Here is a 21067-nt window from a genome sequence, read left to right as displayed (position 1 = left end):
AACCATACCTCTGTTTCTCCGACACTGGAGTATCACTGTGCACGATTCCTGCGTTCCTGCCAAAGGTGGTGTCCACTTTTCATGTGAATCAAACGGTAGAACTCCCGTCTTTTTCAAACACTGATTCCAGAGACCTCAGACGCCTTGACGTTAAGCGCGTCCTTCTCTGCTATTTGGAGGCCACTAACGAGTTCCGCTTATTGGATCACCTCTTTGTCCTTTGGAGCGGGCCCAACCAGGGGCACAAGGCTTCCAAAGCCACCATTATGCATTGGCTCAAGGCCACGATCTCTGCCGCGTACATCGGGTCGGGTCGTGTTCCTCCAGTAGGTGTCAAGGCTCATTCACTTCGTGCTCAAGCCACCTCTTGGGCGGAAAGCCAGTCCATCTCTCCTCAGGAAATTTGCAGAGCAGCAACCTGGAAGTCGTTGCATACATTTGCATGTCACTATCGCTTGAATGTACAGTCACCGGTGTTTGGTTCTTTCAGTGCACAGGTTATTCGAGCTGGGCTATCAGAGGCCCACCCTGTGTAGGAAGCTTTGGTACATCCCACTGTCTGGACTGATCCGGGTACGTACAGGGAAAAGAAAAGTATTCCTTACCTGCTAATTTTCATTCCTGCAGTATCACGGATCAGTCCAGACGCCCTCCCTAAGGATCTGGGAATCCGATTGCTCTCAGCTCTACTGCTTGGTTTTTTGCCTAATTCTGTTCTGTGCCTACTAGTTCATGCTTGCAAGTTTCTGGGCCACCTTGATGCTCAGTCCTAGTTTTACGGTTTTAATGTTATCTGTTCATGATCCATCCCATGGTGTTCTTAATGGCTTGGATATTCTTAATACTGAAGGGACGCAGAGGGCACTCTAACCTATAAGGGGCCATCCTTACAATTTTGCTCTGACTCCATCTGCTGGAAGGGGTACACAACCCACTGTCTGGACTGATCCATGGTACTACAGGAACGAAAATTAGCAGGTAAAGAAAATGTTCTTTTAGGTCTCCTGATACTCCTTGACCTCTCTGCTGCATTTGACATGATCGACCACAAAATCATAGTGATCAGACTAAGTAACCTAGGTGTGGTCAGACCCTGCAGTATGCCACTATATATATCCCTAAGTTCCAGTCTAGGTATTTCAGTACTATCAATGAGCCAAGATGCCTTAATCTTTTTCAATACTTTATTGATGCAGAGACGTTTCAAATCAATTGATTTGAAACGTCTCTGCATCAATAAAGTATTGAAAAAGATTAAGGCATCTATTCTTTTTGTACTCACCTGACGGTATCATAGATCGCCTACCTCTTTGCTTCCTTGGACTATCAATGAGCCATCCATCCTCCATCCATCCTCCATCAGTCTCTCCCATCTAGAGGGCTGTGGTTGGATGCCTCAATCCTACAGTATTTAATCCTGCCATTTTGTTATCAGGGATGTGATTACTGGTTAGTTTTTGGTTAGACACAGTGCAAGATGTCTGGTGTCAACCTTCTGGTAAGGCTTTTTGCTTTTTGAGGTGGACCTACTCTGTGCCCTCCCTGCCAGAGGGATCTATCTATTATTAGCTGCAGTAAGGAAATTTTTGCCAGAACCCTTTTGGGACTCTCGGCCAGGGCTGCCACAACCCACTATGCAAGCCGTGCACTTGCACAGGACAGCGGCCTTGCGGGGGTGGCAACCTGAGGGATTCTACAGAGTTGAATGAGCTGCTGGTGACACTGCCAGGAGGAGGATCCACAAAGCCCTGCAACAAAGATGAAGAACTGCAGGGCCGCAGTGAAGAAGAGGAGGAGCCGTAAGGCCATGTGGCTGTTCACAACCCACCACGCAGCAAAGATGAGAGAGCTGCAGGGCTTTGCGGTAGTTTCCAACCTGCCACACAGCAAAGGAGCCGACCTCTAGGGCCGCATGGCAGTTGGCAACCCATTGTACGGCAAATAAGAGAGTTGCAGGGCGCCAGCTGTGCAGTGGTTCCCAACATGCTGTACAGCAAAGATGAGGAGCTGCAGGGCCGCACGCCCAGATGAGTTAGAGAGCTTCTCGGCCAAGATGAGGAGCTGCAGCCTGCAGGACCACGTGGTTCCCAGGCAACCAGAAGGAAAGACATCTGCGAGGCAGTTCCCAACCTGGCAGCAGAAGTGAAGGGCCAGGGCTGCTGGGAGAGGCCTTGGTGTAAGCATGTATGTGTCTGAGCATGTATGTGTGTGTGAGGGAGCACTGAGACAGATGCAAGCTCTAGGGATGATGGTTCTAGGCGACCAGGAGGAAAAAAAGCTCAAGGCAGTTCCCAGCCTGCCCCACAGCAGAAGTGGAGGGCCAGGTCAGTTGGGAGAGGCCTTGTGTAAGCATGTGGGTGTGGGTATGTGTGTGTCTGAGCAGAAGCAGAGTATGTGCGTGTGTGTGTGTGTGTGTGTGTGTGTGTGTGTGTGTCTGAGAATATGTGTGAAAGAGGGAGCTTGTGTGTGAGGAAGCACTGAGAAAGATGCAAACTCTAGGGATGATGGAATAAGAGGTCTAAATAGTAGCAAGTTTTTTTGAGAAGTAAATTCTTCAGTTTATATTAAAGGTTGAGGTATTGAAGCTTAAGGTGTTCTTATTTATTTATTTATTTGTATAACGCTTATACAATAGGTGTTAGGTCTAAGCAGTCTTCATGCGTGTGTCTGAACATGTGTGTGTTTTTGAGCGTGTAAGTGTCTGAGCATGTATAGGGAGAGAGGAATCTTTTGTGTGTATGTAAGAGGGAACATGTATGAACAAGTATATATAGAAGGGAACGTGTGAGTCTGAGAATGTGTGTAAGAGAGAGGGAGCATATGAGCATATGTGTAAGAGAGAGGAGAACATTTATGCATCCCTCTCTCACTAATCCACTACACTCTGAGTGACTGGAAAACAAAAATTAATTATTTTATCCTTATTAGTTTTAAAGTTTCGATCGTTGGAAGGAGCTTAGCTTTTTTTGGCAGGCTTGAGACAGAGACTGAATGAAGTTGGGGGGAGGGGGGGACAGCACAATAATTGTCTGCACAGGGCCACAAAACAACTAGCACTGACCCTACACTCATTCCAGGACTGAAGACCAGTGAGCCCATTCACCCCTTCAGTGTGATGGTAAAATACTAGTCAAGGGAAGATTTTGGATTAAGGAAGTAATTTTCTCTCTTGTTGTGAGGAGGTTTTTTAAACCACTCCTCCTCACTGGAAGCCAGGCTAGTGTAGCAGGTTCTCGATCCTAAGATTTTTCTGCACAAGGAGTCACCATTTTAAAACAACTAAGGAGACAAAGTAAGACCCGGAGACTCCAATCCGGATCGTACCCGTATGGGACCAGGACACAGAGCTGGGTATTCAAGAATGAGCTGAAGGCTCAGGAAGGACTGTGCTCAAGGGGACCTCCCAATAGGATTCCCCAGCAGGCCGCTGGGAGAGTTTTTGAGCTCTGCTCAGATTGCTGAAGTACAGAACACCTACCTAGGAGAGACACCCCTATCTGTACTACATTCAGATGTAACTGCATATAAAATGGACTTTAATTTGAACTTGTAACAAATCAATAAACTTTTAACACCCAGTGCCTTGTCCTGCCTGGTTTCTCCCAGCATCTCTCCCCTTGGGATGCTGCAGCTATCAGCAGACAGAGGGAATGACATTCCACTGACCGGGCCATAAGCGAGAGCTTCCCCCATCAAAAGAATCTACCTCTAGGATAGAGAGTACAAGCCATGGGAGGAGCACTAGCCAGAGCAGCCCCTGAAAATAAATAAGTTTGTGTGCCTTTGGGACTAGACACCCTGCTAAGGGTTACATAGGTGTCAAGGGAATAGTGAAAATCAAGTTCAAAACCTTCCGTTCCAGCAGAACACAAATACCTCCAAACCAGGTTCCCTAAAATGGAGTGCTCTCCACGGCTCACCATTATCAGCATCTTATTCAGTATATACCTCATGCCCCTTACAATTATCAGAAGATGACACTGGGCTGCATAGAGATTTATTTATTTTTTTTAATTTCTTTGCAGCCCAGAAGAATGCTGGGCTGCATAGAGAGAGGAATATAGAGTAAAAAAAAGGGAAGTAATTATCCCCTTGTACAGGTCCTTGGTGAGGCCTCACCTGGAGTACTGTGTTCAGTTCTGGAGACCGTATCTCCAAAGAGACAGAGACAAGATGGAGGCGGTCCAGAGAAGGGTGACCAAAAAGGTGGATGGTCTTCATCAAATGACTAATGAGGAGAGATTGAAGAATCTAAATATGTACACTCTGGAGGAAAGGAGGAGCAGAGGTGATATGATACAGGCTTTCAGATACTTGAAAGGTTTTAATGATCTAAAGACAATGACAAACCTTTTCCGTCGGGGAAAAAAATCAGCAGAACCAGGGGGTCACGATTTGAAGCTCCAGGGAGGAAGACTCAGAACCAGTGTCAGGAAATATTTCTTCACGGAGAGGGTGGTGGATGCCTGGAATGCCCTTCCAGAGGAAGTGGTGAAGACCAGAACTGTGAAGGACTTCAAAGGGGCGTGGGATAAACACTGTGGATCCATAAAGTCTAGAGAACGTGGATGAAGAGTGGGTGGCTCGCGGGAATGACGACTACTACCTGGAGATAATACCCTTATTCAATAAACATACACGTGGTTAATGTGACTCCAACATTGCTCTAAGCTTCAACGGCAAGAGGAAATGTGGAAAAAAGTAATTGCATTTTCACAAAAAAGCAGGGAGTAGCTTGCTTGTTACGGCGGCTACTACCCCAAACCAAATAAGCCTGATAACACGAGGAAAACGTGTGTCCAACCCCCCAAAAACTAATAGCACCCGCAACATGCAAATGCATGTTGATGAACCTATTAGTTATTCCCGCACCATACAGAAAGTAAAATGTGCAGCCAAGCCGCACAGTTTACTCTCAGAAATTAACGCCTACCCAAAGGCAGGAGTTAATTTTGGCCAACACCGGGAAAGTGTACAGAAAAGCAGAAAAAACTGCTTTTCTGTACACCCTCAGTCTTAATATCATAGCGATATTAAGTCGGAGGCCCCAAAAAAAAAAAATAAAATAAAATCACCACACCACATGACTCCCCTAGAATCCTCTTATACAGCACAAGTGCTTTTGAGTCCAAGACACACTCATAATCACAAATCCAGAGTGGTGGGCATCATTAAACATTATTCATGTCTTTGCCATTACATGTACTGCCCATGTCAAGCACACCCCCATTCCTCCACAGAGCTAAGACCACAATGCGCACTTCAACCCTTATATGCTTTATCAGCTATACATGGCAAGGAACAAAATATGACCTATTAGACTTAACCAAAAAGATGTTGTAGTGTGCATAAGCTTTTGATGACATCTAAGGTACAAAACTTAGATTGTGAGCCCCCTGGGGACAGGGAAACACCTCCAGTACCTGAATGTAATCCGCTTTGAAGTGCCTGAAAAAGCGGAATCTAAATCAAATAAAGTCTGAAAAGAAGGAGCCTGTTTAGTCTCAAACTCAGCCACTACACCATCCTTTTATTGTTGGTCCTATCATGGTATCACAACCTGCGCAGACTCCATCTTCCTTCAGAACTAATGCAGCTACCAGAGTTCTACACTAGATTTAACAAAAAACGTACCCGGTAAGCTTAAAGAAATTTTAATGATTAAGCATCTCAAAAAAGATATAATTGCGATGGAGAAGGTACTGAGAAGGGCTACCAAAATGATAAGGGGAATGGAACAGCTCCCCTATGAGGAAAGACTAAAGAGGTTAGGACTTTTCAGCTTGGAGAAGAGACGGCAGAGGGGGGATAAGATAGAGGTGTTTAAAATCATGAGAGGTCTAGAACGGGTAGATGTGAATCTGTTTACTCTTTTGGATAATAGAAAGACTAGGGGGCACTCCATGAAGTTAGCATGGGGCACATTTAAAACTAATCGGAGAAAGTTCTTTTTTACTCAACGCACAATTAAACTCTGGAATTTGTTACCAGAGGACATGGTTAGTGCAGTTAGTATAGCTGTGTTTAAAAATGGATTGGATAAGTTCTTGGAGGAGAAGTCCATTACCTGCTATTAAGTTCACTTAGAGAATAGCCACTGCCATTAGCAATGGTAACATGGAATAGACTTAGTTTTTGGGTACTTGCCAGGTTCTTATGGCCTGGATTGGCCACTGTTGGAAACAGGATGCTGGGCTTGATGGACCCTTGGTCTGACCCAGTATGGCATGTTCTTATATAAATTAGGCATAAATCAAAGGCTTCTTGAGACAACATCTTCCTTAAGAACCTGAGACGGATCTTGGTTCATCCCCCATCTCCTCCTTGTTCCAGGGCCACTGGTTCTGGAATTGCTGGGGCCCTCTTTCTCCTCTAACTGCTCCTTATGACAGATGATGATGGTAGCAGGAAATTGATTCTGCAGCTCTGAACAGGATAACGTGGGTTCTGCATATTGTTATGAAGTTGCTAAAGTATTCCACGCTGCGCAGCGGTGACGAGACCTGAAAATTCATGTAAAGTTTTATTCATCATCTTTGGGATATACAGGGCTTCCGCAATGTCTTTCTTTTAACAAGAGAAATGAATATTTATCTTAACAACATAATATAGCAACATAGTAATAACAGCAGATAAAGATCAAATTGTCCTTCCACTTTGCCCAGCAAGTTTCATATGTAGTTACTGCCGCTCCATGCAAGTCACCCTATGTAGAAATGCTACACCATTCCTTTCTTTAAGCCTTTAGGAATCCTCAGTTTTTGGCCCATGCCCTTTTGAATTCATTAACTGTTCTCATCATCCAAATGGCAAATGAAATTTAATGTGGACAAGAGCAAAGTGTTGCATATAGGGAAAAATAACCCTTGCTGTAGTTACACGATGTTAGGTTCCATATTAGGAGCTACCACCCAGTAAAGAGATCTAGGCATCATAGTGGATAATACTTTAAAATCGTTTGCTCAGTGTGCTGCAGCAGTCAAAAAAGCAAACAGTATGTTAGGAATTATTAGGAAGGGAATGGGTTAATAAAACAGAAAATGTCATAATGCCTCTATATCGCTCCATGGTGAGACCGCACCTGGAATACTGTGTACAATTCTGGTCACCACATCTCAAAAAAGATGCAATTGCGATGGAGAAGGTACAGAGAAGGGCAACCAAAATAAGGGGGATGGAACAGTTCCCCTATGGGGAAAGGCTGAAGAGGTTAGGGCTGTTCAGCTTGGAGAAGAGACGGCTGAGGGGGGGATATGATAGAGGTCTTTAAGATCATGAGAGGTCTTGAACGAGTAGATGTGAATCTGTTATTTACACTTTCGAATAATAGAAGGACCAGGGGGCATTCCAAGAAATTAGCAAGTAGCACATTTAAGACTAATCGGAGAAAATTCTTTTTCACTCAATGACAATAAAGCTCTGGAATTTGTTGCCAGAGGATGTGGTTAGTGCAGTTAGTGTAGCTGGGTTCAAAAAAGGTTTGGATAAGTTCTTGGAGGAGAAGTCCATTAATGGCTATTAATCAAATTTACTTAGGCAATAGCCACTGCTATTAATTGCATCAGTGGCATGGGATCTTCTTGGTGTTTGGGTAATTGCCAGATTCTTGTGGCCTGGTTTGGCCTCTGTTGGAAACAGAATGCTGGGCTTGATGGACCCTTGGTCTGACCCAGCATGGCAATTTCTGATGTTCTTATGTTCTTAAATCTTTAATGGGGGTGAATCTGCCCCAGCGAGCACTCCCTAGGCAGGGGATAGCTAAGAGAGACTAAGGACAACCACATGGTTTATTATACAACCTTAACCATTCCATGCCAAACTCCTTATTCTTTATAGTATTATCCGTGTACCCCACTTCTCTGAGAGCGCTTTCCCTATATGATGCTGCATTCGAACTCTTTCTGATGTGGACTTTTTCTCTTTCCCTCAGATTGTGTCAGCTTTAGCTAAAATCATGAAAGAGTGCTGGTACCAGAGCCCTTCCGCCAGACTGACTGCCCTGCGGATTAAAAAAACTCTGCACAAGCTGAACAGTCCAGTAAACAACTTCAAAGAAGAATGCTAACCGAAAGTTAGCAAAGTTTTTGAAAAGAACACCACCGCTCCCAAGCACGTACTTTATTGTGCAATATTATATGATGATATTTTAAACCCTTCTGCTCATGGAGATTGTTTTCTGCGAGTGAACGGAGGTACCACCACGCTGCATAACCCTCTGAAGCTTACCCCAAGACAGAATTCTATATTCCAAGTGCACATTTACTGAACTACAAGAACCAGCAAACTATTTGTTGAAAAAAGTGCAGCCATTTGTGTGTCTTCAGTGTTTAGCCTGGGTCTCGATCCCACTGCGTGGGATTTTTGTGACCTTAATATATGAGTGGTGCCACTGCCATCTGCAGCCAACGAAGTTGAATTACACAGTTGCACACTCGAATAGATTGAAAGAAGACCAAAGATTTGCATCCAGCCCTTCTCCGATTGCCTTTCAGCTGTCTCACAGTGGTAATCCAGAAGAGGCTGATGTGCTTGGAGGGTGACTGTCTGTCTGTCTTTCTTTGGGACTATACTTATTCATCCATTCTCTCTCTCTCTTTCTTATTCATTTTGAACCTCTGAAAATGATCCAAGGAAAAATAAAGTTTAGGGGAAATGCAAGAGACTAGGAGGCCGAAACAGTACAGTGTGCTCTGTTGGAGCACACTGTTAGCCGGCATTTGGACGCGCGTTTTGGACGCGCTAGCTTTATCCCTTATTCAGTTAGGGGTAATAGCACGTCCACAAGGCATGTCCAAACACCCCCCCCCGAACCTAATAGAGCCCGCAACATGAAAATACATGTTGATGGCCCTATTAGGTATTCCCGCGCGATTCAGAAAGCAAAATGTGCAGCCAATATTAAGTCGGAGGTCCCGAAAGTTTAAAAAATAAATAAAAAATTTTAAATGGGCCTGCGGCTGGCGGATCGAAAACCGGACTCTCAATTTTGCCGGCGTCCAATTTCCAAACCCGTGGCTGTCAGCGGGCTCGAGAACCGACCAAAATTGAGCGTCGGCTGTCAAACCCGCTGACAGCCGCCGCTCCTGTCCGAAAAGAGGCTAGTGTCCCTAGCGCCTCTTTTTACCGCCGGGCCTAATTTAAATAAATTAAAATACTGTAGCGTGCGTACAGGAGAGTGGCCTGAGCGCGTGCCAGGAGAAACGCCCGCTCTCCCGCGATTTTACTGTATCGGCCCATCGGGAAGGGAAATGGAGGGAAAGGTAAAGATGCACTTTGTAAAAAAAATAAATAAATAAAAGAAGGAAAAGGAAAGGAAAGTTAATGATACAAACATTCAAATATCTAGCAGGCTTCCTTAAGATAGCGAAAGGATGGCATTTTCAATAGAATGGAAGGCTCCACAACAAGGAGTCGTCATGTGAAGTAAAAGGAAGAGAGAAACGCTCAAAAAGAGTATAAGAACGTACGTTTTTGCTGACAGGGTGGTAGATAACGGGACCAGATTTCCTGCAGAGGTGATAGGATCAAATCAGTGGCAGAATTCACGCATGCATGGGATAAACACAAAGAGGTCCATGGTCAAGTACCCACCAAGCAGGTACGTTGCTCAGATCATTTTATCCAGTTAACTTTAGCTGGATATTCAGTGCCACTCATCCAGCTCAAAGTGTTGCTGAATACACCAGAATAAAAATAGCCCATTTAAAATTATCTGGATAACCTTAGGGCAGCAATTTTATCTGACCAGCTAGCCTTTAGCTGGCCTGGCTAAAGATGTAACCATGCCCCAGGAATACCTTCCAGTGCCGCCTCTTTTATGCAGTTAAACTTTGTTGGGATGATGACAAAATTTCCCCGCTCGGCGGGGAGGGGAATAATTTAACCCTCCAAACATTTGTCCAGCTTAACTCTTAGCTGAGCAAATCTTCTGAAAACAGATCTTGGGGATGGAAGTGGCAGCAGGGAGGACAGGGATAGCTCAGGAGCAAATCGCAGACTGGGTGGAGCAAGCGGTCCTTATCGGCCCCCAACATCTCTGTTTCTGGGAAAAGCAACTAAGACCCCCAACAAATTCAACAATGTCTTTCCTGTTTTCATTTCCACACCCTTACCCACTCCCACTCCAATCAAGGGCCTCTGTTTTCCAAAGACTGTGTCCAGGCTTGAAATGCAGGGATCCAAAAAATCAGCAGGATAATCAGCACGGACAGTAATGCCCTCCACAGCCAGCAGAGTATTAGACATTCAAAAGCAGAAACCGTTTTAGAAATGGGATATATAGAGAGAGAAGTGTTTTGGGTTTTTTTGTTTTTTTTAATATTAAAAATGTTTAATATATGTTGTGCTAAAATTCAAACCTATTATCTTTCACTAAGTGGAAACTGTTCTTTAAATGTACTCCTTGCAAGGGGATTTGTAAGAGTTTGCACGAGTGCTCTGTTTTTCAGAGAAAATGTGATTATTTATTCTTGAAAGTATTAACACTTTTATCCTTTTGGTTTATAAAATGTACAATAAACATTCTTTATATTTATAGTGTGTATATATATATATATATACACTAGCTCAAACCTGGTCAAATTGATATCTGTATTTAAACACCCCTTCTGTCCCCTGCTCCTCTTCCCTCCTCCCTCTCTCCCTCTCCCCTCCTATCCCATCATTCCCTCCCCTTCTCACTCTTTTCTCTGTCCCTCACCCCTCAATTCCTCCTCCCTCTCCCAACTCTTTTAGGTGAATTTTCTAACACACACACATGCCCTCCTTCTCTCACACTCTCTTCATCGACACCTCTCCTCTCTCTACCCTTCCCAATTCTATCCCAGTATTCTTCCCTTTCTCCCCTCTCCACCCAAGTGTTCTTCCACATCCTCCACTCGACATTGCCATTTTTCTCTTCTTCCCTTCCTGACCCCAGCATTCAGCCTAACCTGAGCCTTCTCTCCCTCCTCATTCTGGCCCCAACTTGCTCTCTCTACTTCAGCTCGACCCCAGAATTCTTCCATCCCTCCCCTCCTTGACCCCAGCAATTTTCTATCTCCTCTTCCTGACTAAGTATTCTTCCCTCTCCTCTCCCAGCATTCTCACCCCCTCCCTAGCCCGATCTCAGCAATTTCCCCTTTCCCCCTTTGTATCTCTGTTGTATTCTGCCTCTTTCAGCCTCCGGGGGCTGATGCAGCCTCCATCGCGGCTTTATCCCATCTGCAGCGCAGCACTCATCGCAAACAAATGGCGGCAGTGCAGGAGCGATGTTTAGATGTGCCCAGGCTTGGTCCCCACATCCTCAGCACCCCACACCTCTGTATTCCCCCCCCCCCTCACCTGGAGCAAGCAGTGCTCCAGGGTCTCCAGGTAAGTCTACAGTGCTGGGGGGCATGACGGAGGCTTAAGTTTCAGATAGGGGGCTTGCCACCTCTTGACCTACTTGGACAAAAGGTGAATCACCAGCTAGACTATGGAGTGGCAAGGGTATTTGGAGGTAGTCAGGGGTCCTATGACCAACTGCTCATGAGACCTCCACCGCAAGATAGGGTCCATGAGTATATTTTATATATATATATATATTAGCTAAAACCCATCAAAACACTGCAGAGACCCATATTCTGTCTCCTCCTCGCCAATCCAACCCCCCAGTACTCCCACCCTCCTCAGCTCTACTCCAGAAGCTTCTTCCCTTCTCCTCAGCCTGTCCCCAGCTTAGTCAGCACTAACCCAGTCTTACCATTACTCCTAGCCCTACTCAGGAACTGTCTTGACCTCCCCACAGCCCAACTCCCAGTATATTCCTCCATCCTCTCCCCAGCACACTCGGATCCCTCGTCCCAGCCTGACCCCAGGACACTCCTGCTCCAGCTTGACTCCAGCAGACCCTAACACATCCTGCCCCAGCAAATCTTGATCTGCTGTCCCAGACTGACCCCAGCATACCCTGCTCCAGCCCAATCTCAGCACTCTTCATCTGCCCAGCTTGAGCAGTCTTGACCCCTCCCTAAGCCGTACCCAGTACACCATGCTCCCCCCCCCCAACCAGATCCCAGCACACTTCTAACCCCTCTCCTATTACCCCAATCAAAATAACACAAACATCCCTGAAAAACCAAAGAAAATGAAAACAATCCCTCCCCCCACCCAGAAAACCCACTTAAGCAAATGCCCATATCTGGGAACTCTCCGCATTTGGTCTGGAAATTTTAGAGGAATTGCTGGGTCTCCAGGACAACGTCAGAAAACTGTGGGTGCAGCAGGGAAGTGCCTGTGTTGACCCCAAAAGAGGAAATCACTGGGCCTGTGCAGGCATAAAGATGAAGGAGCATTGGCCGCATGGGCAGGAAGAAGAAAAAAGAGAATTCCAGTCCACCACAAGGGCAGAAAGCAGGAAGAAGTTTCCTGTCACTCTGATTGGCCAGAAGATGAAGAAGGAAGTTATTGCTTCTGGTGGGCTTGGAGCAGAAGAGAGAGAAAATGAGTGACTATGTTTTGAGTGTGTATGGCAGGCGGAGAGGGAGAGAAGTAAGTATGAGTGGGCCTGTAACTGTGTGAAAGAGCATGTGTCTAAAGGAGTAGATGTGAGTGTGCACTAAGTATGAGTGGGCATGAGTGTGAGGGAGTACAGGTAAGTGTGTCAGTGTGTGTGTTTATGAAACAAGAACATTTGTGTAGATACTGCTGGTGTCCTCATCTTCCCCTTCTGAGGGCTCAATAGATATGTAAAGACCCCCCAGCCACCTAATCAATTTATTAAAAGAAAAACCTCCACCCACCCACCAAACTCATATAGCAACATGTCCCTAGGACCCTTCCCCCCTCACCTGACCTTCCCCCACCCCAGTCCTTACCCCGTCACGAGTCCACAGGGTGTTTAGAGTGCAGGATCGATCCCCTGTCACTCCTGCCCCACTGCCACCGGTTAACCTGAGGCTGAATTATTTTTAATGGCTGCTGTCCATTATTGTGGCATCAGCCTTGGATTGACTGGCAGTGGCAGCCATTTTGTAGAATGGTATCATTTCCTGACAGGAAGGGAAAGGTAGTCTTTCAACACCTTGGGCTGTCTGAAAGTCTTCCATCAAGTCTCAGTAAGAAAAAGACAAAAGACGTACTGATTAATTTGCAGGTGAAAATTCACAGCAGACATATTTGGAATAGTGCACGCCAATAAAAAAAAAAAAAAAAAAAAAAGGAGAATCCAAGAAATCACAGGTACAGTCACAGGTAAACAGAGGAGGGTTACAGAAAAATATTGGCCCAGGGAATTTTTTCAAAACCAGCCCATGGGGTATCTGACGCTCATATGCACTTTCCCTGCAGCACATGTGTCAACAGCTCCCAAAAGAATGCCAAGCCCATTTCTGTAGGTTAAGCACTGTTTTGCCCATGGAAACGACTTTGAAAATGACCCTCTGTCTCCAGGCAGTAATAAATGTACTGCTCAGAGAAGTCATGTGGCCTTGTATTTACAATGTTCCTCTTCTGTTCTCAGCATGATCAGATTAATGTTACTAAATAATTCTTGTTTGCTACATGGCAAAACAAGTATCTTTTTGGTTATGCTAAACTATTTGGTTATTTCTAAACTAGTTAGGTGATATCTTGTAACAGTTGGACCATCATCTTGCTTGCCAGAGGTGAAGGAGTGAGCTGGACAGGAGGAGGATGTTGCGCTGCGATGGGATGGAGCGCTACTGGGAGCTCTCCAGTGCGGGACGAGGAGAGTGTGTGCCCTTGCGGTGAAACCAGTCCAAGACTGGGAGGCTAGAACAGGCAAGGAAAGTCCTTGAAGACGTGGAGCAGGTGTGAAGACTTGGAGCAGACATGGAAAGTCCTTGAAGACTTGGAGTAGATGAGGAAAATCCTTGAAGACTTGGACGGAGAAACAGAAGGGGTGAGCAAGGTCCTCAGGCGCCCTACACAGCACAGAGGATGGTCGGGGACCACGCTGTCCCCTACACACCCTACTCAGCCTGAAGGCTGGTCACAGACCACGTGGGGAGCGGGACAGGCTTGGGAGGTCTCATAGCATAGGAGTGAAGCAACCCCTCGGATCCTCCGGAAATGGGACTGGATTCAGGAGTAGATAAAATGTGGAACTTGGAACGCAGATTAAAAGCAAGGAATCTCCGGAGGCATGAGTTGTTCATCAGGACTGGAGCGGAACATCAGGAAGATCCATGGATGAAAATCAGAGATGCCAGGCAGGAGCTGGAGACGAGGAGTCCTAGGGAGGACTAAACCCCTTGCTGAAGCAAAGACCGAATGAGCAAGGAGCCCTTTTGTAGGGCTTGAAGAACAATGCCTAGGGAGGAATCTCCAGGGGGCCACACCTGGCTGGCCTTATAAGTAGGGAAGAGAACTGCAGGCCTGCCCCTTAGGAGGAGCAGGAAGAGGAAGTCTGCAGGACCCTGGACAGCGGCCCTGCAGACGCTGAAGCAGGGAGGAGCTGGGCTGTGCAGGCCCCGATGTGGGAGGCGGAGCAAGGCGGTGTCCCTGCCGCTGCGAAGCAGGCCTCCAGGCCTGTCGAGTGGCGGCATGGGCAGTGGCCCAAGCCGCGAAAGAGGGTGCTGGCAGCTCCTGCCACAACGGAGCATGGTGGACAGCTCTTGCTGCTGAAGAGCAGGCCTCCAGGCCTGCGGGAGGATGGCGGCCTCTGGGCCGCAGAAAGCAGCATCAGGGGAGCAGACAGAGGTAAGAGTCCTCCCGTGGCTCCGGCCATGGGAGGAATCGCAACAGCTAAGGAAGAGAAGGAGCCAAAGGAGCTGCAGAAGACTGGCAGCAAAGAAATTTCAAGGCCCGATGACCCACCAAGATGTATTAATGTTACCACTGAAGAACCCAAGCCCTGTAGTCAAGGGTGATTCTATCATGAGGAAGGGTGAGGCGGCTGCCTCAGGCAGCAATATTTTGGGGTGGACAACAGTGCCTCCCCAAACTCTCCTGCTGTGGCGGCCTCACTCTGTATTCAGGCGCAACATCAGCGGAGCAGTTTTGATGACATGAGCATGGGGTTGCCACCCCCTGAATGCAGGAAAAAGAGAACTGTGGTGGTAATGATGTTTTCATAAACTATATAGGAACCCGTGGGCAAGAAGAAAGGAATTGTGGCAGCACAGATCTGAGGAAGAGCAAAAGGACAACCCCAGCGCTGAAGATGACTCACCTGCAGGGTTCCCACCTCACGCAGGCAAAAGTAAAGAACCATGGCAGTGCCGAAGATGACATGGCCATGGGGTTTCCATCCCTCATAGGCAGGAAGAAGAGCTCCATGAGGAGAAGCAAGGTGTGGCAGTGAATGGAAAGGAAGGGGAATGAGAAGTTCTCATTCCTTCTCTTCCCCTTACTCAGCTCAGCTCCCCAACCCTTTCCCTTCCCTCCCTTCTCAGTGAGAAGGGAGGGAAAGAAAAGGAATTGAGCTGAATGGGTGAAAAGGAAGGGGAGGGGAGAGAAAAAGAGAGAAATTCTGAGTGAGTGAGTGAGAGGGAAGAAAGGGAATTGTGAATGAGGGGAGGTATACATGACAGGGAAAGGAAGGAAGGAGAAAGATCCCACATAACATATTATGCATTTTATTATGCTTGTCTTATTCTATATTTTATCCTTTTATGATGTTTTAATGATTTAAATTATTTTATTACTTTTTCCATATTATTTAGTTTTACTATCAGTAATAACAATTTTACAATTTTATTTTTTTTCTATTTTTATTATTATGAATTATAATTGTACTTTATGCTCACTATTTATTGAATTAATTTATCATATTTGGAACCGTTGTGATGGTCCCACCAAACGATGGTATTCAAAATCAACAAATAAATAAAAGGGTGTGAGTGACTGAGGGGGAAGGAGGAAAGGGGAGGAAATGGGGTGAGTGAGAAAGAAAGGGGTAAGTGAGCAGAAAAGAGGTAAGGTGTGAGTGAGTGAGAGGGAAAGAGTTAATGGGAGGGGGTGAGTGAGAGAGAAGGGGTAAGGGGAGTGAAGGGGAAAAAGGAAGGGTGGGGAAGGGGAGAGAAGGGGATGAGTAAGTGAGAGAAGGAGGGAAGGGGAAAAAGGAAGGGGTGAGGAAGAGAGAAGGGGGAAAGGGGAAAGGAGAAGGGGATGAGTGAATGAAATTTGTGTTAGAGATATATTGGTTCCAGGTCACTGGATGTACTTAGGGGTCGACTTGCTATGCTTTTGGGAGCTATTGAAGCATGTACTGCACAGAAAGGACACACAACCCAATGGCCTATTTTGAAAATAATCTCCTGGGCTATTTTCCTACAGTCTGCCCTGCTCTGCCATAATCTTACTCCCTGCTAATTTGCTGTTCCTAATGAATTTAAGTGAGATGTGGTGACTGCAGATATGAGCAGTATGAACACCAATGATGCATGCAAACGTCTACATAGCAGTGTAAATGCCAGCATATGCTTTTCACAGATTCATACTTCTAGTTCAGGAGAGGAGTCTGGGAGAGAAAGCAATTGGATAATGCATCCCATCTAAATGCTGTGTAAATGCTGACCTATGGTGTTCTGTCCAGCTATTGGGATTAGGTAAAAATCCTGCATGGGAACTGGATGAGCTGGTGTAAGGGTCCCTGTGTCCAGTTGGGCTTCTTCCTCAGGATCCCCTCCAGTTGTTTGCTACACGACCTTCGATGCCACATCAGCTTTGCTTAACTCCACTGCTTGTGCTTCTCCAGACTGATTCCCTCTGCAGTTTCCCTGGTAGCTAGGGAGTCCCTGTTCAGCCACCCTCTCCTCTCTCTTCCTCCTCCTTATTGGTTCTAGTGTTCTCCTCCTCCCTGTGGCTCCTCCTTCTCCTTAATCAGGTCAGCATCTGAGCTCTGCTTCCCATCGCCTCCTGCCCTGCAGTTTAGCTCATACTGCAGGGAGCTGTCAATTCCCCCACCCCCAACAGTTTCCTGTCCTGTCTTTAGCTTTCTCAGGTCTTTGCCCCTAATGGGTACCAGGAATGAGATGTAATTCTCATTACAGTGGACAGGGGCAGAGGTCAAAATATAATTTAGTTTAGTTACAGATTCTAAATATTCTTCCTCCCAAATGTGATATTTACATTTCAACAGAGTATAGTAGGGCTGCCACTTGTGTATACATTTTCATTGAATCACAGTGAGCCCTAGGAATGTCTGAAGTGATTTCTAATATTTATTTATTTATTTAGAATTTGTTAATATACTGATGCTCAAGATAAATATCTTATCGAACCGCTTTACAGCAAAACGTGGGGTAACAAAAAGTATAGGAGGAAGTTACAAAAAACAGGGTAATGCAAATTCAGGACAAGAGAGCAGGAAGAATTAGCTAACAGAGAGTAACTATAGAGTAACCAATATGTAATTTATAAACTTAACTTGGCGGGTAACCATGTAGGAAATCAAACAAACAACAATCAGTTCTTCATAGTGTTACTGTAATGTAGACCATAAGTAGTTTATCAACTTGACTTGGCGAGTTACCATGTCGGAGATCAAACAGAGGTGGGAAGCAGCAATTTCTGTATCAATTCTACTCTCCACAAATCTACAACTTTGTCATCCTGGCCCACGGTAATGCCCAGAAAAGATCATAGTGATTTACACAGCTGAATTTAGGCTGGAATAATTTTAAGGATACCCTCTAGGAGAGCTTTAAAGATCTCCCATACATAAGCCCAATGTACGGATTCTGAAACTGAATACAAATATCATCTATATCTATATTTCTATATCTATCTATTTCTATATATAGTATACTTGCTGTGTATGACAGATGTGAAAGGGTATCATGTATGTATTTGTGAAAAATAGATGGAGAATATTGTAACCCTAGTGGAATACAGTCCATGTATATGCTGTTCATTGAGCCATTGAATGGCTGTTTTGTACTGGCATTCAGCTATCAGCAGGCTTCAAAAGTCACTGGATATGTCTAAGACTGAGAAAAATATAGATTTAGGTTTCAGTTTGGAAATAATTTCAAGTTGTGAAAAACACCACTGGCACCACAAATTTTGAAACTTGACTTAGGGGTCTATGTGTTAAAGTGTGTTAACATGTCATTAAAACACAAACACTGTATTTATTGTGCGGATTAACAACCAATGCTAATGAGATGATCAGGAGGCACATGTCCCCATAGATGGTAAAATACACATGCAAGTGAGGGCTATTATATACAAACTTAATTACACAACACTGAGATGTAATTAAGAGTTTGCATCAGTGCATCTATGATGCATTTTGCATGTTTTAACGCATATACTTTTTCACTTTGCTAATAGGTAATGAGCTATTTTGCAAACATTTACATCTCATTACATCATTTGCATAGATTTTGCATTAACACTATCACAGGCTAATTTACACAATTGATTAACACTGTTGTTTAATACACATTAATGCTTGCCATGCTTTAATGCAGGGGTCCCCAACCACCGGTCCACAGACCAGGACCGGGCTGTGGGGGGTTTTTTGCCGGTCCGCAGCGCCACTCTCCCTGACTGCAGTTCATTGGCTGCTGCTGCTGCGGGGAGGCGGGGCAAGGCTGGAGATCCGCCTCCTCCAACCCCAAAAGGGAGGAGGCATGACCCGAAAAGCCGTGCTGTGCGCCGGATACACACAGCAAGAAGATCAGCAGGGCTGTGGTGGAGCTCACGTCACCACGGCCCGAAGAAAACAGTCACGTCTAAACGTGCAGGTGCTCCTCCTCCTTCCTGCCCGCGCAGCCCCAGAAGAAAAATGTTGCCGGAGCCGCACGGGCAGGAAGGAGGAGCAGCATCAGCCGCGTGCAGAAGAGGAGCAGCGCTTACGGGCCACTGCGAATCTCAAGTCGCAGCGGCCTGAGAAGAGGAAGAGGACCGGTAGCAGGGCCACCGTGGATCCCACATTGCGGCGGGCAGCCCGAGAAGTTCAGGGCCGCTGCAGAGCTAATCCTGCAGCGGCCCGTGAAGAGGAGGCCCAGAGGTGAGAGAGGGGCTGAGGGTTTGTAGAATGTGTGTATGTGAGTGTGTATGAGTTAAGTTGAGAGATTGTATGTGAGAGTGAGTTGAAAGACTGTGGGTGGGAGTGAAGACCTGAATGTTTGCAGAGACAGCATGTGAGAGCCTCTGTGTGTGTGAGAGAGACAGCATGTGCCAGTGAGAGACTGGGTGTATGAATGATTGTATGAGAGAGAACATGTGAGAGTGAGAGCCTGTGCTTCAGCAAGACAGCATGTGGGAGTGAGAGAGAGCCTGTGTGTATAAGAGTCAGACAGCTTGTGTCAGTGAGAGACTGTGCGTATGAATGATTGTATGAGAGAGAGCATGTGAGAGTGTGTGTGTGTGAGAGAGAGAAAGCATGTGAGAATGAGAACCTGATTGTGTGTTTGAGGGAAGAAGACAGATGGAGAGAAAAATAGAAAAAAAGGCAATATAAAAGGAATTGGCAAAAAAATAAGAAAGGGAAGGAGGGGAAAAAAAAGCCTGTGACCAACCGATTAGAAAACTAAGATCAGACAGCAGATGTAAAAAATAATAAATTACATGTAATCTTGTGCAAGAGTAGCACTTTCTCTATGCGGATCTCACAATGTACGAGATCAGCATGAAGGAAGTGGAAACCCACGGGGCCTGCACAGAGGAGGTAACAGAATGGGCTTCAGTGCCAGTAGCAGCAATCAGCGCCTCCCCAATAGCCATGCGGCATCAGTGGCAGTGGCAGCAGAGGAATGAGAGAGGCTCTGAGGTTGTGAGGGAGCCAGTGAGAGTGAGAGCATGAGTGTGTATGAGAAAATCCAGGGGAATAAGAGTTTGTGTGTGGGGTGTGTGTGGAGGGGGAGAGAGTGTCGTACAGCCTGAGAGTGTGTCAGTGTCTGTGAGAGCAAGAGGTTATGGTGGGTATAAGAGCATGAATGTGTATGTATGTGACAGTGTATGTGTGAGAGAGAGAGGATAACCTCCTAATCCTCAACAATATCAGGGTGACTGGAAATCAAGAGCTCCCACAAGGGGACAGCAGGGGCTTTTTAAAATCCTTATTAGTTTTAATTATTGGGTGTTATTTGATATATGTGCTGTTTTGAAATATTTTATTGGTGTTTGGGAAATTGTAAAAAATGTATATGATTTTAATTAATAGAAATTCTATTTATCAGTAGTTTGGGGAAATTTCAGTGGATGCACAGAGTTAGAGAACTGGAGGTGCAGGATTTATAAATGTCATAATTAAATGAGTATGCACTAAAATCCAACCCCATCCATAACCCCGCCCCCATATGACCAAAGCCCCGCCCCTGCCCCACCCCTGCCCCACCCCTGCCCCACCCTGCTGAGCCATGGAAAAATGATCTTGCTTGAAGCCGGTGCAAAAAAGGTTGGGGACCACTGCTTTAATACATTGCTCCTGCTCCATAGAGAGTAGTAATGAGGAACCTCCATTATCCAGTTGGTTTCACAACTAGTATAATTGAAGAGGGAGGTCTAATCTGACTCCTTTCTTCAAGTATATTTACCTTTTTAGTTACTGCATATTGTTTCTGATTTCCTCCAACAGGATTTCTATGTGCATCATTTCACACTTTTAACATGTCCTGCTCCCAGACAGAAATATCAGAAAACTCCGAGGACATTACACTTGGGGCATTTCATTGATGATCTGTGTTTGATCACTGTGTAGCTAATGACACTGGAATAATTTAGTGTAGTAACACTGCCACTCTTTCAGGCTGACCAAATCCACAACTAGATTTAATTGACTGATAGTATCAATTCCAATTATCTCCTTTCCTTCCTCTCTGCAAAGTTGCAGCACTGGTTTCCAAAACTGTCATCACTGTGCTCACTTTGCAAGGGGATGCCTGCCTTTAACTGGTACAGCCACATTGTGGCGAGGCATGTCAGTGCCCTGAATTTCACACCTTTCCACATTATTCTGGCCTGCAGTGGGAAAAACTGTCTGCAAAACGAATTCCAGCCCCCACGTCAATCAAAGTTAATTTGTCTTGGGCCCCTGTTCTGGTATAGCAATTCAGGTGTGCACAATTATCCAATGTCACTGCTGCCACAAACCTCACTCTAAGATTTAAAGCTATATTCTCCTCCTCTGGGT

General features: G+C 45.6%; 1 protein-coding gene across 2 annotated transcripts in view; it reads left to right on the top strand.

Moving 5' to 3' along the window:
* ACVRL1 (activin A receptor like type 1) overlaps positions 1-8802 on the top strand; it is a 96668-nt gene extending 87866 nt beyond the window's left edge. For both annotated transcript variants that reach the window (XM_029594528.1, XM_029594527.1), the window contains one exon: positions 7931-8802. In XM_029594528.1, the coding sequence (XP_029450388.1) occupies positions 7931-8065 (135 nt within the window). In that variant the 3' untranslated portion in view covers positions 8066-8802. The remainder of the gene's footprint in view (positions 1-7930) is intronic.
* The last annotated feature ends 12265 nt before the right edge of the window (positions 8803-21067 follow it).

Source organism: Rhinatrema bivittatum, chromosome 3, assembly GCF_901001135.1.
Source record: "Rhinatrema bivittatum chromosome 3, aRhiBiv1.1, whole genome shotgun sequence".
Taxonomy (NCBI): Eukaryota; Metazoa; Chordata; class Amphibia; order Gymnophiona; family Rhinatrematidae; genus Rhinatrema; species Rhinatrema bivittatum.
This window is presented reverse-complemented; position numbering and strand designations above follow the sequence as displayed.